The sequence below is a fragment of the Dendrobates tinctorius genome, unplaced genomic scaffold (genome assembly GCF_039654945.1).
Source record: "Dendrobates tinctorius isolate UK_male_01 unplaced genomic scaffold, ASM3965494v1 ptg000170l, whole genome shotgun sequence".
Classification (NCBI taxonomy): Eukaryota; Metazoa; Chordata; class Amphibia; order Anura; family Dendrobatidae; genus Dendrobates; species Dendrobates tinctorius.
The window spans coordinates 3,402,509-3,420,863 of NW_027361837.1; the positions used below are offsets into that span (position 1 = coordinate 3,402,509).

The 18,355-nt window shown below is 43.5% G+C and overlaps 1 protein-coding gene across 1 annotated transcript in view; it reads left to right on the forward strand.

Annotated features, from left to right (window-relative positions):
- SLC12A4 (solute carrier family 12 member 4) overlaps positions 1 to 17,837 on the forward strand; it is a 423,457-nt gene extending 405,620 nt beyond the window's left edge. The window contains exons 23-24 of the mRNA XM_073550797.1: positions 74 to 207; positions 15,987 to 17,837. Coding sequence (XP_073406898.1) covers positions 74 to 207; positions 15,987 to 16,078 — 226 coding nt within the window. The 3' untranslated portion in view covers positions 16,079 to 17,837. The remainder of the gene's footprint in view (positions 1 to 73; positions 208 to 15,986) is intronic.
- Positions 17,838 to 18,355: the final 518 nt, after the last annotated feature.

An 18,355-nucleotide genomic window follows, 5' to 3' on the forward strand; every position in this document is an offset into this window, starting at 1 on the left:
TTAGTTTGTGGTTAGTTCCTCCCCCTTTTGTTATGATAAAGAATACTATGATATATTTCTTTTAATCTTGTAGCAACCAGACTAATGTTCGGAGAATGCATACTGCAGTGAAATTGAATGAAGTTATAGTAACAAGATCTCATGATGCCAAATTAGTACTGTTGAACATGCCCGGTCCACCCAAAAATTCAGATGGCGATGAAAACTGTATCCTTTTTCATGCACATTACGTTAACAGTACAAAATAAAAACATTTTCTGTGCGTCTATACGATTATTTGAAAACGAAAAAGTATTTGTGATAGACTCTGCATAGCCAAGCATTAGCACCAAACTGACAGAACACAACATTTGCACTAAACAACTAAGTGCTCCAAGCCAAAAAAGTGGGACTTACTCGGACCTCCCAGGAATACTCATGAAGACCCTCGAGATGATGAGCATGTGCTTACAACTTTCACTTTAAAAAAGCAATCCACTCTCTTGCTGGCTTCATTGGCACACTGCGCATTCCTCAGGAGTTAAACTGGTGTTACGCCTGTGATTGTGGAACAACTGTGCCAAAGTCTGGGGAGACAAAACCTACAAAAGACAAAATGAAAAAACCCTGCTATAATTAAATAAGTAAAAAGCAAAAGTGCATTTAAATCATACAGAGTTCTTAGTAATACTGTATTTGATCAAACATAGCATAAAAGCCGTCCCACCATCGACAAGGTGACTCTGTGGTCGGGGCGGTCCTACACTGTCTAGTATTAATAACCTTATCATGTGTCAAAGTTGACGTCTTGGTGAATAAGGGCAGACAAGGACCGTATTTTTGCATTCTGTGCAAGCTGGAGTGTGGCCTCCCTCTCCTGAGCTGGAAATTGTATTTAAAGGCTTCCCCTGACTGGTGTCCTAGTGGTTGGGACCCGGTCCTTGTCTGCCCTTATTCACACAGACGTCAACTTTGACACATAAGGTTATTAATACTAGACAGTGTAGGACCGCCCCGACCACAGAGTCACCTTGTTGATGGTGGGACGGCTTTTATGCTATGTTTGATCAAATACAGTATTACTAAGAACTCTGTATGATTTAAATGCAGTTTTGCTTTTTACTTTAATTATAGCAGGGGTATTTTCATTTTGTCTTTTGTAGGTTTTGTATGCTTTTTGGCCATGTGAACATGCATTTATGTGCTGCATGTGTACCAACTCAAACCAAGCTCAATTTTTGTGTTTTTTCAAAGTCTGGGGAGAGCCTGGAGGGGTGTATCTAATCTAGCACCTCTTTGCTGGAATCCCTGATGGTGGGGCTCCAGACTTGGCTCCAGTTGAACACCAGATGTTACTCTAGGACGGACCCACGAAACCATGGCAGCTGAACCCCATGGGGGACAGGGAAGCAGGATAGGCCAGTAACTGGTTAGCAGGATGTAAGGCACAAGCAGGGATGGAAGAGGAACACTGGATGGTCACAGTACGGGATCACTTATCGAAGTTCTCAGGACAGGTAAAAGCCAGGCAGGTAAGCTGCACAGGTACAAGTCGGACAGATTGGGACAAGGCACAGTCAGGTTGGATCCGGCTATGGATATAGCAGGGAAGACTGGTCTGCTCTGTCTGTACCTGTCCCAGATCAGGAGCACGGGGACCTTACAACTAACCTGCAGAATCACATGGACAAACGAAATTGCTAAGGCACCTCCTAATAGGGGAAGATGCCTTAAATACAAGATGTCTCCCAGCTTTTAACTGGGGACTTCATTAACAGCACACGCAATGGCCCTTTAAGAGTCAGGGAGTGTGCATGCACACCCACAGGAGACCTGTGTGCCATGTGCATGTCCTGGGAGAAATTAGATGCCAAGGAAGCTTGGACTATTAAGTACACACCTGGATATCACTGCAGGGGTTAGGGAGTAAACACTGCAGGGGCCCTGGTAGTGTCCTAACAATCCCTATTATGCCCCCTCCTCTAAAAGCCTGCAAGAAATTTCTGTTGAAAAAGTGGTTCGAGAATATTCTTTTGACTCCCACAACCTTCCAATCAACTAAAAAAAGTGTTTTACCTCTCGTCAAGGCAAGGATATTCTTAACTTCAAAGACATCTTCGGATCTAATGGGAGCAGGCGTGACGCAGGGATCCATGAAGAAGGGACTTAGAATGACTGGTTTCAGGAAGGACATATGGACGGAATTGGGTATCCATAAGGAGGCTGGCAACTTCAATTTCTAGGATGCAGCATTAATTTGTTTGACTTCAAAGGGACCGATTAAGTGAGGACCTAACTTGTAGGATGATATCTTATCTCCAAGTGGATCTAAGCGTCTCTTGTCCACATGCTTTTTCATACACACACAGACGACTTTTCCAGAGTGACCTTAGTGTCCTCCCATGTCTTTGAGAAATCCCTAATAAGATCATCGGCTGTTGGAACACAAGAAGTGACCAATACTGGAATGGGAATTCCTGGCTGTTGCCCAAAAACAAAGAATGGAGAACTCGCAGAAGACTCACTTATTTGGTTGTTATATAAAACTTAGCCCATGGTAAGAGTTTGACCCAATCATCATGATGTGCGTTAGTGAAGTGCCTCAGGAAGTTGACCAGTATCTGATTGACTCTCTCCACTTGTCCATTGGATTGAGGATGCTGTGCAGATGAGCAATCCAGGACAACATTCAGAAGTTTACACAAAGTCCCCAGAATCTGGATGAGAACTGGACACCTTGGTTGGAAACAATGTGGCTAGGGATTTCATGAAGATGGGAGATGTACTGAATTAATCTCTCCTCAAGTTCTGGAGAGGATGGAAGACCTGGCAGTGGTGTGAAATGTGCCACCTTCGAAACGCGATTCACCCCTACCCAAATGACTGAACAGGCCAATGACACAGGAAGATCTGTAAAAAAGTCCATAGCAACATGTTGCCATGGACAAAAAGGGCACAGGGAGAGGTTGGAGTCGCCCAGATTGGAGTTGTTTACAAATGGTAGGCCACAAGTAGTGACGAGTTATGAGCAGCAGTCTTTTTCTGCCTGCTTGTCCAGCCACCTTAGAAGATTGCCCCCATCAGATTCTGACACTAAAGTTTTTCCAGGCAGAATTTGGGAAAGGCTTACTGGAGCCACAGTAACCATCCTGGATAGCTCGATAAGTTGAGGTTCCTCCTCTTGATCGGTGGGAAAGATGAAGGGGGAGAGTGCATCAGCTTTAACATTCTTGTCAGCTGGCCAGAAATACAGAGCAAAATCAAAATGAGCAAAACATAGCGACTACCGGCTTGACGTGGATTCAGCCTTTGCGCAGACTATTGTTAGGCCAGGTTCATGTGGTCGGTATAAATTATGATGCAATGGACTGCTCCCTCAAGAAGGGTACTGCCATTTCTCAGGAACATCTTGATTGCTAACAACTCTCTGTCCCCAATTGAGTAGTTGCGCTCTGTGGCAGAGAATGCCTTGGAGAAGAATCCACAGGTCACCATACAGCCGGAAGGAGATTTCTGAGTAAGAATAGCTCCAGCCCCAGATGATGAGACATCTACCTCCAAAAAGAAATGTTTATAACTTCTGGTAGATGTAATTCTGGAGCAGAGGAGAAGGCCCGCTTTAGGGAGAGAAAAGTGTTTTCAGCTTTTGGAGGCGATACCTGCAGAATGGTGCCCTTACGGGTCATGGCGGATATGAGGGTGGTCCGAGATGAGAAATGTGGAATGAATTGCTGGTAGTAGTTGACGAATTCCAGGAATCTCTTAATGCCGTCAGGACGCAATCACTCAAGGATGGAAGACGCCTACTCTGCATCCAATTCCAGGCCTGTGTCCAAGATGATATAACCTAGGAATGGGAGAGAAGATTGTTTAAAGGCACTTTTCTCAAATTTAGCATACAGGCAGTTCTCTCTGTGTCATTGCAGGACATAACAGACGTTCCACCTATGAGATGAAAGGTCTGCACAAGACATCAAGTTATCGTCCAAGACCATGACACAAGTGTAGAGAAGATCTTGAAAGATATCACAAACTCTTGGAAGATAGCCAGGGCATTGCTGAGTCCGAACGACATAACTCTGTATTCATAATGACCGTCCCTAGTGTTGAAAGCTAGCTTACATTCATCTTGACGAATCCGGGTAAGATTGTATGCATCACGAAGATTCAATTTGGTAAAGATCCTAGCACCTCATTGGCGTTCAAACAGATCCAGAATCGACGGCAACCGATACTTGTTCTTCACAGTGATCTGATTGAGTCCCATATAATCTATGCAAGGTCGGATGCTACCGTCCTTTTTCTTTACAAAAAAGAAGCCTGCTCTAGTCAGAGAAGAGCATTTTTGAATTAAACCACTAGCCAAATTCTCCTTGACAAACTCTAACATGGCTAGAGTCTCTGCTTGGGACATGGGGTAAATATGGCCTCTTGGAGGTAAAGATTCTGGAAGCAGGTCTCTGACTGTGTGTGAGTGCAGCTCACGCTGAGTAGTGTGTCCTGCAGCTACGTCTGGTTGTAGGCCGCTCAGCGTGCGTCACTGCCTCACACATTTTTCTTTTATTGCAGCTCATTTTTTCTCCTATTAGTGTGCATCCATCCGTATCCATATACGGTGGTTTGCAAACACTCTAGGAGTAGACAGTAGAGCCTTTCTGCAGCCTTTCAGTGCTAGTGCCCATTTAGCTGCACTGTTCACGGCTGTCTGAGAGGTCTGACTGTATGTGAGTGCAGCTCACGCTGAGTAGTGTGTCCTGCAGCTATGTCTGGTTGTAGGCCGCTCAGCGTGCGTCACTGCCTCACACATATTTTTCTTTTATTGCAGCTCATTTTTTCTTCTATTAGTGTGCATCCATCCGTATCCATCTACATTGGTTGGTTGCAAACACTATATAGGAGTAGATAGAGGAGCCTTTTTGCTGGCTTGTGCCCTGCAGGCGCACCAGATTTGTATTACCCTATTTTTTGGAGCCTCATCTTTTGCATTGTAGGGTTACCTTCCTGCATTGTAATAGCTCCAAAAAGTTTGTGATACTATCACTTTCAAATCTTTTGTCACATCCTGTTTGTTTTTTTTAAAAAAAATAAAATAAAGTTCACCAAACACTCCACTTGACAGTTGTGTAGGCCACATTAGCTCCTATTAAAGTGTAGTCCACACACTTTATAAAATTAGTGTTTCTTATACCTGTTAGCAGCTGTTCAGGAAGAAGCACACTAAGCCCCCCTTTCTACTTTTCTGCCTATCTTTATCAGACTACCAAGATGAAGAAGGCAGGGAGTAAGGCATGTGGTCATAGGCGTGGAGTTGCAGCAGGGAGAGGACGTGGGGATTCAGCAGGGAGAGGACGTGGGGATTCTGTGCCTGCTGCGGGCACCAGTGAGTCAGCATCCCCCAGTTTTACCAGGCAACAGTCCTTTATGCGCAGCTTTGTAAGACCTCGCCGTACCCCACTGCTGCGTGACGAACAAATTGAAGCTGTTGTCGGATGGATGGCAGCTAACGCATCGATTTCAATGACTTCAACATCCTCTCAGGGCCAGAGCACTGAAGAGCAACCATCTGTCTCTTCACCACCTTCCAAATTGCCCAGGCAGTCAGAGAGGCCTGTACAGGAACCATCACAGTCTCTACTTCTGTTCTCTGAATCTGTTGGCTTGGAAAGAGGGGGCCAGCCAAGCAGCATTCAAGAATGTGAAGATATCAGACGCTCCAACACCACCACTGCTGACCGGTATTGCTAGCACTAGGCTAAAGCTATAGTCAGCGATGCCCATAGTCAGGACAAACTATTTAAAGACCAAGGGTGTGGCCCAGCCCTCAGCCAGCATGACAACCTGGTTAACCCTATCCCGACTGGAACAGAATACCCAACAGGGTATTACCGCTGTCTGCCGGACACCCTGGTGTGAACAGTGTCCGACATGACATGTCCAGAGACCCAGTGACATTCCACCCACAGCACCACGTTCCCGGTCATCCTCACACTCCCAAGCCACTCTACAGCCATTGGTAGCACAGGCATGGGAGAAAAGGCAGCCATACCGGGCAAACCATCCCCGAGCACAGGCTCTGAATGCTGGCATTGCAAAGTTACTGGCCCTTGAAATGCTCTCATTCAGGCTGGTGCAGACTGACACTTTCAGGAACTTCATGGCATTGGCAGTCCCACAATACACTGTGCCCAGCCGCTTTTATTTCAGCAGGCAAGCCGTCCCTGCCCTGCAAAAGCATGTGGAGGCAACAATTATACATGCGCTACTAAACGCCGTCAGCAGCAAGGTCCACCTGACCACCGATGCGTGGACCAGTACCCATGGACAGGGACGATACCTTTCCCTCACTGCCCATTGGGTCAATGTTGTGGAGCCGGGTACAGATCTTGAGAGTGGGGCTGAACGTGTTCTGCCAATTCCAAGGATTGCAGGAATCCAGTCTGTACACATTGACTCCTCCTCATACTCCAGTTCCTCAGAATCAGCGCTGCAGGAGCCTGTTACGACGGATATGAGCACAGCCGTGGCCAAACGTCAACAGGCCGTACTGAAATTAATTTCAATGGGGAATTGAAGCCACACAGCGCAGGAGCACTGGAATGCCACTAATAGTAGTGGGAATGTGGACAGAGCAGGAGACATTGCCGGATACACATCAGGGGATCAGCTGACGTTACTGAACCCCACTAACACAGGAACAAGTGTTGATTGTGCAGACGCCACTTCTTAGCAGCAACTAGCGGTGTTGGAGTCCTGTGGAAAAACTAGAGACAGAGTGGAGCCAAAGGTCTAGTTGGATCACGTTTAAAATCCATAGTAGTCTACAACAGATATTAAACTTGATGATTTTAGGCCTCAGCCTACACCATGATTCACCCTGGGCTTCAACACAGCCAGTTGTTGCTCAGAAGTGCTGTGTACACAGAGAAAAACACATGCTCCAGTGTAAGTGGGGTGCAGTAACGCCAGCTGCTCCCCTGCTGTGTGTACCGCAAAGTCTCCTGCTCCCTCCAAAATCACATGACCTCCGCTTTTCAACTTGCTCCAAGTAGGCCTCAGCTTACACCATGATTCACCCTGGGCTTCAACACAGCCAGTTGTTGCTCAGAAGTGCCATGTACACAGAGAAAAACACATGCTCCAGTGTTAGTGGGGTGCAGTAACGCCTGCTGCTCCCCTGCTGTGTGTACGGCAAAGTCTCCTGCTCCCTCCACATTCAGACTACTACTGATTTTTAACTGTGCTCCAACTAGGCCTCTGGCTCCAGTGTCTCTAGTATTTACCCTGGCCTCCAACACCGCCAGCTTCTGCTCAAAAGTGCGGTCTGCACAATCAACACTTGTTCCTGTGTTACTGGGGTTCTGTAACGTCAGTTGATCCCCTGATGTGTGTCCGGCAAGGTCTCCTGCTCTGTCCACATTCCCACTACTAATTGGAGCACGGTTAAAATCAGTAGTAGTCTACAACACATATTAAACTTGATTAAATTATGCCTCAGCCTACACCCTGATTGACCCTGGGCTCCAACATCGTCAGTTGCTGCTCAGAAGTGTCTTTGGCACGGGTACTTCCTCCTGCCCATCCTGGTTCCAGCACGCCTGCTGTTTCCGGGGAGTGTCAACGTCACTTTGCCACCAAAACGTTGTCCAGTCGTGTTGCGGTCAGGTTAGCCGAGTCTATGGTGCCTGCAGTTTAGGTGCTTCCTATGTGGGCTGCGGGTTCTGGTAATAAAGGCTGGTTCCGTAGTGCCAATAGGACAAGCACCCCCTGTAGGACTGTGTGTTTCGGTAACTGCGGCCGGCTCGCGGCCTTGCAACGTTGTTTTTCAGGGGTAGTTTCTGCTCCCCCTCCGGGTTCCCGCACCGTCAGCTGGTTCTCAGCAGTGCCTTTGGCTTAGGTGCCTCCTTCTTGGTATCCGAGTTCCAGCAACGTCTGCTGGTCCTTGGTAGTGCTTTGTAGCACAGGTACCTCCTGCTTAGTAACCGTGTTCCAGCACCGTCAGCTGGTCCACGGTTGTGCCATTGGCTCTTGCAGCTTCTGCTACCCATCCAGGTTCCAGCACGTCAGCTGGTCCTCGGCAGTGTCTTTGGCACGGGTACTCCCTCCTGCCCAGCCTGGTTACAGCACGCCTGCTGTTTCCGGGTAGTGTCAACGTCACTTTGCCACCAAAACGTTGTCCAGTCGTGTTACGGTCGGGTTAGCCGAGTCTATGGTGCCTGCAGTTTAGGTGCTTCCTATGTGGGCTGCGGGTTCTGGTAATAAAGGCTGGTTCCGTAGTGCCAATAGGACAAGCACCCCCTGTAGGACTGTGTGTTTCGGTAACTGCGGCCAGCTCGCGGCCTTGCAACATTGTTTTTCAGGGGTAGTTTCTGCTACCCCTCCAGGTTCCCGCACCGTCAGCTGGTTCTCGGCAGTGCCTTTGGCTTAGGTGCCTCCTCGGTATCCGAGTTCTAGCAACGTCTGCTGGTCCTTGGTAGTGCTTTGTAGCACAGGTACCTCCTGCTTAGTAACTGTGTTCCAGCACCGTCAGCTGGTCCTCGGTACTGCCATTGGCTCTTGTTCCTTCTGCTGCCCCTCCGGGTTCCAGCACCGTCAGCTGGTCCTCGCCAGTTCCATTTGCTCTTGTTCCTTCTGCTACCCATCCGGGTTCCAGCACCGTCAGCTGGTTCTGGGAAGTGCCTTTGGCTTAGGTGCCTCCTTCTCAGTATCCGAGTTCTAGCAACGTCTGCTGGTCCTTGGTAGTGCTTTGTAGCACAGGTACCTCCTGCTTAGTAACCGTGTTCCAGCACCGTCAGCTGGTCCACGGTTGTGCCATTGGCTCTTGCAGCTTCTGCTACCCATCCGGGTTCCAGCACAGTCAGCTGGGTCTCAGTAGTTCCATTGGCTCTTGCAGCTTCTGCTACCCATCTAGGTTCCAGCACAGTCAGCTGGGTCTCGGTAGTTCCATTGACTCTTGTAGCTTCTGCTACCCCATTGTTTTCCTGCACCGTCAGCTGGTTCTCGGCAGTGCCTTTGGCTTAGGTGCCTCCTTTTCGGTATCCGAGTTCCAGCAACGACTGCTGGTCCTTGGTAGTGCTTTCTAGCACAGGTACCTCCTGCTTACAAACCGTGCTCCAGCACCGTCAGCTGGTCCACGGTTGTGCCATTGGCTCTTGTTCCTTCTGCTGCCCCTCCGGGTTCCAGCACCGTCAGCTGGTCCTCGCTAGTTCCATTTGCTCTTGTTGACTTCTGCTACCCGTCCGGGTTCCGGTACCGTCACCTGGTTCTCGGCAGTTCCTCAGCCTTCTTGTACCTTCTGCTACTTTTGCAAGTTCAAGCTTGTGGAAATGGTTTTTGGTTCTCACTCTGGATCTCCCTGACGACGACCCTGAAGACCACACCGAAGAAGACCAAAAAGATGACCCTGAAGAAGATGACCAAGAGGACAAAGAACATGAAGACAACCACCAAAATGCAGAACAACAAGAGACAGAAGACCAAGAAGCAGAACAAAAATCAGAAGAACCAAAAGCAGAAGAACATTAAGCATAAGACTAAAAATCAGAGCAAAAGATATTATCTAAATTATAAGCAGAAGAAGTCTAAGCAGTGTATGGGGGTGAGTCTGTTCCTCCTCGTGGTGCCCCTGGAAAATGCCTGCTGCTGCAGGCCAAACTGAACGCGAACAAATCCTGTTGCACATCTTTTGTGACAGGCAGAACGGAAGGTGTAATCTTCAAACTTTTATAGATAACAACTACAGGAATGCCTGTCACAAATAAGAATATGATGAAGAAGAAGTAGAATATGAAGAAGAATAATAGTTGAATAAGAAGAATATGAAGAATGTAAAAGAAAAGAATAATAGGAAGAAGGTGAAGTTGATGAAAAAGATGCTGCTGCTGCTGAGGATCATGAAGGAGAAAGTGTGAGAGAAGTAAAAAAGAAGGTGAAGAGCATGGAAGTAGTGAAACATACATATCTGACAAAATATAAAAAAGGTTAACATAGTCTATATCTTTGTAACTCCGAACATCTTAATTTTTTTTTTTTTTTTTTTTAATTCCTGCTATTCCATTTGATTGGGCTAAACCTCTATGCTTTTAATGTCTCCTCCACCTCCCCCAATACATTCTACATTATTCTTAGTTGTTTTTCTTCATGTAGAAATAACCTACAAGGAAAGAAAGGGTTTTTTTAGTTATGATATTTCTGTCCCATTGACTTGAATGGGGCTTCCGGTATCGGAATCGGCGATACCCGATACTTTTTTGGTATCGCTCCTATCCTATATTTCACGATATCGGATGGTATCGCTCAACACTACTTATCAGCTAAAAATATTATTGGATTTAGTGTCAGCTATGCATTGCTCAACTACTTTTGAAACCCCCTGACTCCCCATATTTCACCCGTGTGCTGTAGGTTAATGAGTTGGGTCCGGTCCGATGGGCGTTGTCCTTCACTCCACCCCTCCTTGCCTGCTGTATGCAATAGTTCTCATAACTTTTGTAGATTGCGGCCATATTTCGCACGTGTGCATTGCAATGTGCTCTCGCGCGTGCGCAGTATGATTTGCCCAACTGCAGGCATAGCCGGAAATTAGTACCACCCAGGGGTACACTGGCTGGTTTCCTATTCTAGGTAAATACGATGATTTGTGGCTTCTCATTTGGTTATCTGTGATTATGATGTGCACCTTCCACCTTTGGCCCTCTTTTTTACCATGGAGTGTTACTTGTCTCATTTGTAGTTTATTGTTTCTCCTATGAGAGGATCAAAGATGGAAGCTATAGCAGCACTTGCTGTGTCTATCTAACTTTTGCTTACATTCTGATTATGCAGTACTATTATCCTTGCACTTGCATTTTATGTTCTTTTAGTATATCATAATCAGGTTATATCTCATACATCTGACGTTTATAGCCATCTGTTGATCAATATTTGTATCCATCCAGTGTTTTGCTTCTTTCTGTATGGTCTGCCATTATCTTCAGAGATTATATATATATATATATATACAGTGGGGCAAAAAAGTATTTAGTCAGTCAGCAATAGTGCAAGTTCCACCACTTAAAAAGAAGAGATGCGTCTGTAATTTACATCATAGGTAGACCTCAACTATGGGAGACAAACTGAGAAAAAAAAAATCCAGAAAATCACATTGTCTGTTTTTTTTCATTTTATTTGCATATTATGGTGGAAAATAAGTATTTGGTCAGAAACAAGCAATCAAGATTTCTGGCTCTCACAGACCTGTAACTTCTTCTTTAAGAGTCTCCTCTTTCCTCCACTCATTACCTGTAGTAATGGCACCTGTTTAAACTTGTTATCAGTATAAAAAGACACCTGTGCACACCCTCAAACAGTCTGACTCCAAACTCCACTATGGTGAAGACCAAAGAGCTGTCAAAGGACACCAGAAACAAAATTGTAGCCCTGCACCAGGCTGGGAAGACTGAATCTGCAATAGTCAACCAGCTTGGAGTGAAGAAATCAACTGTGGGAGCAATAATTAGAAAATGGAAGACATACAAGACCACTGATAATCTCCCTCGATCTGGTGCTCCACGCAAAATCCCACCCCGTGGGGTCAGAATGATCACAAGAACGGTGAGCAAAAATCCCAGAACCACGCGGGGGGACCTAGTGAATGAACTGCAGAGAGCTGGGACCAATGTAACAAGGCCTACCATAAGTAACACACTACGCCACCATGGACTCAGATCCTGCAGTGCCAGACGTGTCCCACTGCTTAAGCCTGTACATGTCCGGGCCCGTCTGAAGTTTGCTAGAGAGCATTTGGATGATCCAGAGGAGTTTTGGGAGAATGTCCTATGGTCTGATGAAACCAAACTGGAACTGTTTGGTAGAAACACAACTTGTCGTGTTTGGAGGAAAAAGAATACTGAGTTGCATCCATCAAACACCATACCTACTGTAAAGCATGGTGGTGGAAACATCATGCTTTGGGGCTGTTTCTCTGCAAAGGGGCCAGGACGACTGATCCGGGTACATGAAAGAATGAATGGGGCCATGTATTGTGAGATTTTGAGTGCAAACCTCCTTCCATCAGCAAGGGCATTGAAGATGAAACGTGGCTGGGTCTTTCAACATGACAATGATCCCAAGCACACCGCCAGGGCAACGAAGGAGTGGCTTCGTAAGAAGCATTTCAAGGTCCTGGAGTGGCCTAGCCAGTCTCCAGATCTCAACCCTATAGAAAACCTTTGGAGGGAGTTGAAAGTCCGTGTTGCCAAGCGAAAAGCCAAAAACATCACTGCTCTAGAGGAGATCTGCATGGAGGAATGGGCCAACATACCAACAACAGTGTGTGGCAACCTTGTGAAGACTTACAGAAAACGTTTGACCTCTGTCATTGCCAACAAAGGATATATCACAAAGTATTGAGATGAAATTTTGTTTCTGACCAAATACTTATTTTCCACCATAATATGCAAATAAAATGAAAAAAAAACAGACAATGTGATTTTCTGGATTTTTTTTTCTCAGTTTGTCTCCCATAGTTGAGGTCTACCTATGATGTAAATTACAGACGCCTCTCATCTTTTTAAGTGGTGGAACTTGCACTATTGCTGACTGACTAAATACTTTTTTGCCCCACTGTATATACTTATTATATAAGAAGGCCTTAGCTATACCACAGAGGACCGTGAAGCCTAGCAAAAACCACGGAAGAGAAAGTTGTCCCACAACTCAGTACAAAAAAAAAAAAGAATACTTCATTGGTTAAAAAACAAGTTCATAAAAAAATCTAATATTATATATATATATATTATATTAGATTTTTTTATGAACTTGTTTTTTAACCAATGAAGTATTCTTTTTTTTTTTTGTACTGAGTTGTGGGACAACTTTCTCTTCCGTGGTTTTTGCTAGGCTTCACGGTCCTCTGTGGTATAGCTAAGGCCTTCTTATATAATAATAAGTAAACTATTTTATAGAAAAAAAAGATTGCTTTTGCATCATTGTATTCTGAAAGCCTTTATACACCTTTTTTTATTTCAGCAATACCGTTTTTATTTATATTTGACTTTTTAATTGTTTTATTCCGGTTTGTGTTCGGCAATATGCTTAAAATCATAGTTAATTGCCACTTTTTTACTTGTTTTACAGTGTTCACTGAAGGTGTTAACTAGTGTGACCATTTTATAGATCAGTTCGCTCCAGTTCATTTTTTTTTTTTTTGCAAATATACATATAATTTAATTTTTTTTTGTGACTTTCTAAATATTTTTACAAATTTTTTTTTTTTAAATTCCTTTGTGTGACTTTAACTTTCACTACTCTAATTGCTGGTATAATGCATTGCAATTCACCAGCATTGTATTGCATTATACACACGTGGTCAATATTGTTGTTACCCCTCGTTTAATGACCGGAAAAGCCACAATGGCGACAGAAATAACTTGAAACTGACAAAAGTAATAATAAATAATAAAATCTTTGAAAATGAACAAATGAAAGTCAGACATTGTTTTTCAACTATGCTTCCACAGAATTTTTTTAAAAAATAAATCTCATTAAATAGGCCTGGACAGAAATGATGGTACCCCTGAAAATAATGTGACAAAAGGGACAACTTAAAGGGAATCTGTCACCTCGTTTTGCCGCTATAAGATGTGGCCACTGCCTTTTGTGGCTTATCTACAGCATTCTATAATGCTGTAGATAAGCCTCCGGTCCGACCTGAAATAGAAAAAAAGTTTTATTATATTCTCCCGAGGGCAGTCCAGTCCAATGGGTGTCACAGGTCCTGGGTCCAGATCTTTCCATCTTCATGCAATGTTGTCATCCTGCTTGCTTCGTGCCACGCTCCAGCACAGGTGTACTGATCTGCCCTTTTGAGGGCAGAGCAAAGTACTGCAGTGCGCAGGCACCGGGAAAGGTCAGAGAGGCCCAGAGCTGCGGGGGCCTCCGGGCTTTGACAAAATGCTGACGGAGCCCCTCACGCAGCACACAGAGCTGCCGCCGCACAGAGCACCACTGCCGCACCAGCCTGGGATGGGATTTCCCGGAGGGCACCGCACCAGCCTGGACCACCGAGCATCCCCTGTGACCACTCCTGCACTTGTACCGATCCCCCCGGTAAGCTGAATTCGGGCTCTAAGACGGACCCCCATTTGACACATTATTTTCTTTTCGAAAATTTGGGGTGCGTCTTTGGTCCGGTGTATCTTATAGAACGAAAAATACTGTACTCACTGTGCTGTTTGGTGACATGGTGTGTATCACACTCAACATGGACCAGAGGAAGCGAAGGAAAGAGTTGTCTCAGGAAATAAGGAAAATTATAGACAAACATGTTAAACATAAAAGTTATAAAACCATCTCGAAGCAGCTTGATGTTTCTCTGACTACAGTTGCACATATTATTCAGAAATTTAAGCCCCATGAGACTGTAGCCAACCTCCCTGGAGGTAGCCGCAGGATGAAAATTGATGACAAATCAAAGAGACGAATAATACGAATGGTAACAAAAGAGCTCAGAAAAACTTCTAAACATTTTAAAGGTGAACTTCAAGCTCAAGAAACATCAGTGTCAAGGAGGACACCATTGTTGAAACAAAATGATAAAAAAAAGCCAGACTGGAATTTGCCAAACTACATGTTGACAAGCCACAATGCTTCTGGGAGAATATCCTATGGACAGATGAGATAAAAATGGAACTTTTTGGCAAGGCACATCAGCTCTATGTTTACAGATGGAAAAATGAAGCATATCAAGAAAATAATGGAGGAGGCTCTGTTATGTCTTGGGGCTGCTTTGCTGCATCTGGCACAGGGTGTCTAGAATTTGTGCAGGGTACAATGAAATCTCAAGACTATCAAGGGATTCTAGAGAGAAATGTGCTGCCCAGTGTCAGAAAGTTTGGTCTCAGTCACAGGTCATGGGTATTGCAACAGGATAATGACCCAAAACACACAGCTAAAAACACACAAGAATGGCTAAGAGGAAAACCTTGGACTATTAAGCATCTTTGGAAAAAGTTGAAACATGCCGTCTGGATAAGGCAACCTTCAAACACGAGACAACTTGAGTAGTTTGGTCAAGAGGAGTTGGCCAAAATACCTGTCGAGAGGTGCAGAAGTCTCATTCACAGTTACAGGAATCTTTTGATTGCAGTGATTGCCTAAAAAGGTTATGTAACAAAATATTAAGTTAAGGGTACCATCATTTTTATCCAGGAATATTTCATGAGTTTTATTTTGTTTTACATTCTATGGAAGCATGGTTGAAAAACAATGTCTGACTTTCATTTGTTCATTTTCATAAATTTTTGATTTATTATTACTTTTGTCAGATTCAAATTATTTCTGTCACCATTGTGGATTTTTCTGTCATTAATTGAGGGGTACCAACAATTTTGACCACGTGTGTACATGTCATTGTCATACGTGTATTAAACTAATAGAAGCTTCTGAGATTAGCAGGCCACATCACTGGAAGACCTGGGTCAGCATGACGACCATCGGGCCCTTGTGATGATATCAATTGGATGGGAGACTGAGCCCCTCCCTCTCTCAGCCTCCTAAATGTTGAAGTCAATCACAGCATTTATGGAGTTAAACTGACAGGGGAGGTGCAGCCACCGCTCCTGGCAGTGACGGCCGTGGCTCAGCTATCACTTAAGCCAAGCTCTCAGCGGCTATCGCATTGGCACAACTCCTGTGACATGCATGATCGTCATGACGTAGCTATACGTCATCGGTCGGGAACCTCTATCCAACCCTGACGTATAGGTATGTCAAATGTTGTGAAAGGGTTAAAGGGTTGTTCAGGCTTTGTCCTATACAATACCTGCACATGTGCCGCTTGCTTTCAGTAGACTTGACATCACCAGCCCGCATCACCCACCGATAGTGAGCAGAGCCTGAGTAAGCCTGTTAAATTCTTTCGTATTATTTATGTAATTATTTAATAAAAATGTTAATTATTTTGTATTGTATGCTATGCTTTTTGCATTTAATTTTAAAGTGTTTGTGAAATCCTTATACTTAAACTATAGATATGGAATTCCTCGAGGTGTTAACAGAAGGTCTGGAAAGAGTGTTGCTGGTTCGAGGAGGAGGAAGAGAAGTTATTACCATATATTCGTGATGCTGAACCATTCACACCTTTTGTGCCTTTTGATGACATCGTTTTTGCATTCTTAAAAAAAAAAAAAATGTCAGGAAACTTAAACAATTTTATTCAGATATCACCCCATGTATGTTTACATATTCTGAGATTATCTCCCAGTTCAACCATACAAAGCTGTATTTTAATGGTTTACTTGGATAGATAGCAGGCTGTCTAGAATTTATTGGATTGAAATGTTATTTTTTTTTTCAATAGAGTAGCATATTATAGTAGAAACACACTGCAATGCACTGGGGAAAATTGTCAGCACTTTAATTTGTAATTTATGTTCACATGGAGACTATGATAGACAATATTTAAAGTGTTTTACAGGCGGAGAGGCAGGGATTCCTGAGATAGGAGATAAGGACCATCTCTTTTTCTAGTTGTAAATAAGGATATAAAAAAAGATTTGTTATAAGGAAACTGAAGCCTTGTTTCTAGTATTAGTCCCCTTTTTTTTATCCCTAAACAGTTTGAATGAAGATTGTTCTCACCTGCCTTCACTGCCACATAAAGTAATTAGGAACAATATAACTGTCTAGATAAATCTCACTTAGGTTTTAAGGCATACTAATAAAATTGAGTGAATTTTAAATAAATGTTTTTTATTAGTTTCACGTGTCATGCAGAAAAACAAAGCAAAGAGTAAAAGAGCTTATTTAAAAAAAAAAATCCTTAAGTTAGTTAACATATTAAAGTATGCCCCCCAAAAAATTCTAAAAATGATATATTGGTCAGCTCTTGTCATCTAATTTTAGTATTATATGAAATCAGTTGGAGGCACAGATACAATGTGAGAGACTTGCAACATGGAAACTGTGTATCTAAATGAAAATCTGCATGCCCTACAATGTATGGAAAGTGAATTGACACTGAGCTGCTATTTGATATTTATAGTGCACAACAAGTTAAATCCTTTTTCTGGGTAGAAATGGTAAGCAAAGACCTTCTACAGCATCTGCTAAGAGTGATACAAGTTAGGCATTTAATGTAATTGTACATTTATATGCATGTTTTATCTACATATAAATTGAAACTTAGGCTCCTATAGACAATTAATACTGTCTAAAGTCACTGATGGTCAAAGGGTTTAGCTGACAGTCTAATGTGTATTGAGGCCTCAGAGGATTGTTAGGTGGCTTAAGGATCCGGACGTGTTCAGATTCTGATTGACAATCCTTTTGTTCTCCCTTGAGATGAGCCTCCACTAGAGACCTCCAAGTTCATAGAACCAGAGAAGGGCAGAGATAGAGGAAAAACAAGCAAGTTGGAAAGTGCACTTAAATGTTTGGCCCCGCAATGGAGTGCGAAACATCGAGCGCCTGTGCTTAGTTTGAACTGTCATTCTGTGCTGACAGTCCCTTTTAAATAAAACAGGTGAATTGTGGTGTTTAAAAATAACTATATTAATTTTTCAGCTCAGTTTCTCTATGCTTTTTACATTTTTCTTTGTTCTTTTGTTTTGCTTTTCTTTTAAGTTTAAGGATTCATGTTGGTTTGCCCTCAGCATTCCATAAGTACAGTATTTACTAAGTGACACAAAAATGGCAGTAGATTTTTTTTATACATTGTTAAATGCCAGTAGTAAATATGGAATGTACAGTGTAGGAGAAAGAGAAATTGTTAAACCAATGGTGCATTGTCCTGAACAACTTATGACAAATGCTTTATCCCTTGTAACTGTTAATGCCAGTTTGCTATAACCTTTTTAATAAAGATTTATCTTTTTTGCCTTTTTCAGTGCAGCTTCAAAATTAATTTTAATATGTGCATTTTATGTGAACATTTCATGGTTTAACACTATAATGAGACACAGATTGAAACACAAAGAAAAAACACAGTATGACAAACGTGCAAAAATATTCTGTTGTGAAAAATATAACAGTAGACAGCAAGTGTTAGTAAAAATTGATAACAAACAGGGTATTTAGTTGATACTTTTTGCAAAAAATCTATACTAAGTCACTCCACTCCACCAACGTCACGGTATACCCATCTCGGAGCAGTCCTATCTAATGTAATTAAAACCTGATCATGTGGACAGTACCTATATGAGCAGGATACAGAAAGTCGCTTCCTGATATGGGCACGCTGTGTAAGATGGCTCCTTATGTGAATGTCACACAAGAGAGGGGCGGGGATCTCCCAAACTTTGCATAGCAAGAAGCTAATAGATTAAAAACACATGTGACATGCACAAAAGTGAACAGGTCAGTTGGACCGTGTTCACGCCATCCAAAGACTGAAACACAT